Source organism: Teleopsis dalmanni, chromosome 2 (genome assembly GCF_002237135.1).
Source record: "Teleopsis dalmanni isolate 2A chromosome 2, ASM223713v2, whole genome shotgun sequence".
Classification (NCBI taxonomy): Eukaryota; Metazoa; Arthropoda; class Insecta; order Diptera; family Diopsidae; genus Teleopsis; species Teleopsis dalmanni.
The window spans coordinates 193,252,665-193,258,793 of NC_051847.1; the positions used below are offsets into that span (position 1 = coordinate 193,252,665).

The window sequence follows — 6,129 nt, forward strand, 5'->3', positions numbered from 1 at the left end:
AGTAAATTATTAAATTAATCACACTTATTATTTTTACTGTATAATACGGCGTTTACATTGGCCGAAAATGGCTCATTTTGAATGACTCATTTGAAAGTGTTTACATTCGTTGTATTTCATTCGTTGTCATGGTAACAATTCAAACTGAAATAAAACTACTAAACATTTGTTTATCTTTTTTTGTAAATATGTCAAAACAGCTTTTACAAACTGTCAAAATGCCATGAAGAGCTTTCATTTAGGGTATGTTCAATAGATTCCTTTGCATTTGGAACATATGTGGAATGCATTCGAACGTCATTCATACAGAATGTGAGAAAATTGCTCATTTTGTGCTTGAAATTTTATATGCAAGAATGAGCCATTCGATACTCATTTTCGATTTTTGACCAAAATGAGCCATTTTCGGCCAATGTAAACGCCGTATAAGAGTAAATGTTTAAATATTTACCAATGTCCTTAATTATGTAAATGTCGTATCTGAACATATTTTTGTTAAAGTCGTTTTCAAGTTCCTTTATCAAGCGCTTAATCTCAAAGACTAGAGCTCTGTAGTGGTTTTAAAACTTCATTTATCAAAATTTCTAATAGATAATAGTATTTATATATATGTAGAATAACATATATTAGAATTATAACGTTTTTATTATCAGTAGATTATATTCTAAAAGAATAATTGAGTTCATCAAATACATACATTCACAGTTGATACAAACCCCAATATTTCTCTTAATTACTTTATACACTGCATGATTAACTTGTTGTACTATATCTGTAATAACAAATATTTTAATTAGAAAAAAAAGAACACTGCAAGGCTTTCTGCATTTCTATCTGGTCATTGATGTGTAGAAATCCTTGCAGAGAAACTGCGCATTCGCCATAACCCTCACTGCAGAAGTTGTGGAAACCCCTAGGAGAAAGAAACCATAATACATTTTCTCTTTGAATGCTCGGCTTTGGCGTCCAGAAGATATTGGTTCTTAGGAAGATACTTCTTTGATAGTTTATCAGACTGTTCATCGGTGAAGACGAAAGACCTATTAAATAATCTAAATTCTGTGGGCTGGATTTAGTCTCTACTCTTCTATACTACGGTTTTTGCGAGGAATGTGATAGCAAAACGACGAGAAATCGTTAATTAAGGTACATGGAAGTTATCTAATGGCCTGCCACTGCAACCAACCAACCAACCAACCATGAAAAGAAAATTTCAAGATTTTAAGTAGAGGTTTCAAGAATTCTATTGTGGGTTGCGAATGTTCATCTTATTTTTTATTATGAAAATATTGATATTAAAAAGAAGACTTAAAATCCACGAAAGGAATTATTAAAGCATTTTAAAAATAATCTTTAAAAAAATTAATACAATTATACGCTGAAAAGTCTTTGACAGCACTTCAACTTATCTCAATCTTCTTTGATGTTTATCAAAATGTTGACAACTTTTGAGCTCCTTTAGAAGTGTTAAATACACAAATTCTTTTTGTCTATTTGTAGGCAAACCTTGATAACAAATTTTTTTTTATAATTCAATTGAATAAATTCAGTTATTCATTAATTTCAGCAAAATTCCTTTAATAAAATGATGAGGGTTCTCAAAAATGATCTGCAAGAAAGGATAAATTTTATTGCGTATCAGTAAATCGATTAAAAATATATTTTGAGAACGCCCACTTCAGCAAATTAGATATTTAATGTTCTTAGATTTCTCTTCTGATTTGTTCTTTTTTTTTTGCACAATATTTTTGTATAAGAAAAGAATTTAAATTTTATATAAATTTAAAAAAATTATTATATATAAAAATAACCAAAAAAATGGGTCCTTAAAACCCTTTTCGTTTATTTTACTCAGTTACTACCGAAAATCAGTCAAAATTGTATGTTCGTGGAAAACAATTGTTTGAACTTTTGACAATGACTGTTGATCGTGATGTTGATCGTGATGCTGTTCCTGATCCTGATGCTGTACGTGATGATGATCGTATAATTTTGTAATTTTAAACTTTCATCGAGTATATAATTTCTTTTTATTCATTCTTTACTTTTTTTTTTATTATTTTCGATTCAATTGTTTGAAATTTTCCACATGAAACTACTTACACTTGTTATTCGTTCGTTGGCCTGAAAATGCTGTAATTGATGCTTGTAATCCTTAGAATATCATAGAATCAAGTGCGGTTTTATTACCGAATTACTTATATAAAAAATTTCACGTAGATCTTTACAATTCCGTTGAAGCATGAATCCTTTGGATATTTAATTCAATTCAATTGTTAGTCCTTAAAGTGTAGTTAAAGTGTTTTAATGATTTTCTCACAGTTTTCTAGCCATGTCAAGGTTAATGAACCTGATAAGAGAGTTCAATGAACATAATTTAACAAAGGATTATCTGAATTTTTGTGAAGATTTAAGTGAAGATATAAAATAAATTAAAGATATATTAAATAGTTGTTATAATTTTAAAATTTTTAATAAACTGTTAATTTTACTAATAATTTTTAAAGAGGTTTTTTCGAATAGCAGTGAACTACAACAACAAAAATTCATTTTATATTATTTTAATTAATTGAATTTATGGCTGACCATGCAGCTGTTTCGAGTGTTGCCAAGTACCCATCATCAGTGATTTTGGAAATAATTCTTGTATTTAATTATTCATAAATAATTTTTTTAAACTGCAAGTACCAGGAATCGAATTCGTGTTCTGCCAAACTTGATGCTCAGAGTCAGCGCACCTTAACCAACTGACCCAAAACCGACTTTTGACTTTTCTGTTCGCAAGTATAATAATTTTTATTCACAAATAAACAACAAAAATGTATTAAATTTGATTTTGTTGTTTTGTTAATAATTTATAAGTTATAATTTATAGTCAGTTATGACGATAATGACTATTTTACTTAATAGAAACTATTGTATTTGATAGAGAGGTTTCAAAAAATAATGAACCACAACAACAAAAAATGTTTTCATATTATGTTGGCCTGAAATTAATTGAATTTTTGAATATAATACAAGTAAATTTGTTACTTTCACGACAAATTAACGAAACTCGGAATTTGAACTTACGGCTTTGGATCAGTTGGCTAATGAATACTGACTCTGAGGTTCTAATTTGGCAGGGTACGAATTCAACTCTTGATATTTGCAGTCTCAAAAACTATTTACGAATGCTTAAATATAATAAATAATTTCAAGATCACTCTTGTTGGGTATACAACAATATTCGCAACAACTCTGTGCGATCAATTAAAAACTTCAATTAATTAAAAATAATAAAAAATATTTTGTTGTTGCGATTTTACTAATATAAAAAAACCTCTCTATTGAATATATTAATTTATATTAATATTTTTGTTTCTCTATTTAAACCTTTATGTAGATTTTGTAATAGGTTTTAAAGCGATATTTAAGAAGTACTTTACGCTCTATCCCCGTGACAGTTGAACATATTGAAAATAACAGTTTATATTAAGTTCTTGTCTTTTTTGGAACAAAACGGAGGTAAAACTCAATTTAAGCCTCTATGTAAATTTTGTACTACGTTTTTATGTATTATTTAAGAAGTACTGGAAGCTCTATTTCTGAGACAGTATTACCAATATTTTTTAATAATTTTTCGAATCGATTTTTTTGAGCAGATCTTGTGTGGCGTGGAAATTGTACGTACAATCCGTCTTATTAAGGCTGTCCATTTTTATATTTTGTCCTAAATGTTAGGGAAATATTTAAATGAAACTTTTTAATTTGTTTTATAAGCAGAAAATGCATCACATCTACATATATGACGGGTTCATAAATCATCCTTCGTTTTGTACAAATTATAGTTAAATTTTATACGTCTGTTTATATACAATTAGCGCAGTATGTTATTAATAGTTATATTTAAACCTAGATTAAAAGCGGATCATTAAAATTATTTAATGGTTTTTAATGAAAGAGACTAGTTTAAGATCAAATTTATTACAATTGCAATGTTGAAAATGAAACTGATTTTCTTTTCATTTCTATTCGAACCCTTCTAACTTTTAAATAGTTTCATTTCGTCATAAGGCGCGTCACTTTTGATAAGAAAAAATTAACTTTGAAAATATTTTTATTTTAAGTAATATCCAAAGTTGTTAAAATATAACAAAATTTATTTTATTTTCTAGGAAGAGGCAACTAAGTATTGGAATTTAATTAATTATTATTATTTTTAAAAGCTTTAAAAGCCTATAAATAATATAAATCATTAATATTAATAAAAAGTGAACTCTAAACAATTAATTGATACAACTTTCATTTTATTTATTTTTAAATTTATAAAATTATTAACAACAAAGCAATTAACTTTTTAAACTCTTATAAATAAATTTAAAAAAAATTAGTTTCAACTTTTTATAAATGTTCATTATATTATTATTTTTATTGTTATATATTACTTAACTATTATAAACAATTATTTTTATGTTGTTATATTTTATATAATTATATTTATATTATAAAGTTTGTATTAGTGTTGCTGAAAAAGCTACGATTTCTTTATAATGACAAAGAAGTTATATTTAAAATTTAGAGGGTTTTCGAATAGAAAGAAAAGACAAACACAAAATTTTTTATTTAATTTTATTAAAATTTAACTGATCATACAACCCTGTTTTGAGTATTTCCAAGTACACATCATCAGTGGTCTTAGGAAATAATCGAAATTTAGTTAGTTTATAGTCCGTATATAATTTGTTTGGTCTGCAAGTGCCAGGCTTAGAACTCGTGCCTGTCAAATTAGAAACGTGACATTAATTAGAATATATAAATTATTACATATATTATATAAATTATTATATATATTATATTTATTATTATATTGTGACAAATTCAATATCTATAAAAACTTATTAGTGCGCAATTTTTTCGATTCAAAACTTATGAGTATAAATAAGTACATCTTCATAAAAAAAATAAGAAAATAGAATTATTTAAATAAACAGGTAGATATATCCCCATTAAACCTTTGAAATTCGTGGGCGATATAAAAGTGTTATATCTACAGAACTTCACGTTCATACAAATAAATGCATTAGTTATGCTCTATTGTTTGTACCTACACTAATCCACTTGTACGCGGAAGTACTTAAAGTAATTGAAGAATCTATATGAATATGCTTAGTGGAAGAGGTTATGTAAAAAATGAAATTATATTCTATAGAAAAATGCTTTTGTGTCCTTAAAATTTAATCACTTTGGTTTTTCCAAAACCTGTCTACAGTTCTACGCGTGGAAAACTAATCAACGAATCGTCGCGCAAATCCGGTGTCCTCAGCGGAAAACAAAAACAAATGAAAATAAATATAAGCCGTTTCTCAATGAATTTTTCATTTCTGCTTGCATTTAAGGAATATATCTAAATAGTAGAAAATATTTACATGGAATTTTTAACCGAAACCGAAATTGTAGAAATTCCCAACACTTAACCCTTTCGCTTTATTATTAGCGTCCGTCAAAATATTCAATGTTAGCACCTTCTGCCAGCAACGGCAATTAGTGTTTGGCGTCTAGAACTTTTGTTTCTGATAACAAAGGTGTTTGAAAATAATGTCTGTCTTTAGATTTTCATATTCCTTTATTAACCCTTTCACTGCTTATAAATACTAACGTCATACAAACTTAGCCAAAAATCATTGTTTTAAGGTCATTTAGTATTGTGTGAAGAGAACTTGAAAGGAAACCTATCGACTCATACAACAGATAATTTGGATATACAAAGACGAATGCCACGCCACATTCTACAAAGGACTCGATTGGAAGGATGTGAAATTGTTTTTGTTCATTTATATCTAATGCTCTTGTGTTGCAATGAGTTATAAGTATTTGTTACATTACCTGCGGCGACAATATAAACAAAACTCAACATGTCGAACTCCGACTGTGCGTACGCGTGTATGCCGTCGTCTAGATTCCAGGTTGTCAACGATTATTTCAGTGTACTTACTGTATGTACGTATCACTTCATCATACATTTGTCTCATAGTGAGATAAAAAGGTGCTAAATACGAATTTGTTTAACAAACATCAAAAGATTGGTTTTGGTTTTCCTGGTTTGTTCCTACTGTGCTTATGGCCAGTCATTAACAAGACTAAATAATA

The 6,129-nt window shown here is 27.7% G+C and overlaps 1 protein-coding gene across 1 annotated transcript in view; it reads left to right on the forward strand.

Moving 5' to 3' along the window:
• Positions 1 to 1,917: 1,917 nt before the first annotated feature.
• The window catches only part of LOC119676470 (aldehyde dehydrogenase-like), a 33,409-nt gene continuing 29,197 nt past the window's right edge, over positions 1,918 to 6,129 (forward strand). Inside the window, exon 1 of the mRNA XM_038087709.1 lies at positions 1,918 to 1,994. Coding sequence (XP_037943637.1) covers positions 1,918 to 1,994 — 77 coding nt within the window. The remainder of the gene's footprint in view (positions 1,995 to 6,129) is intronic.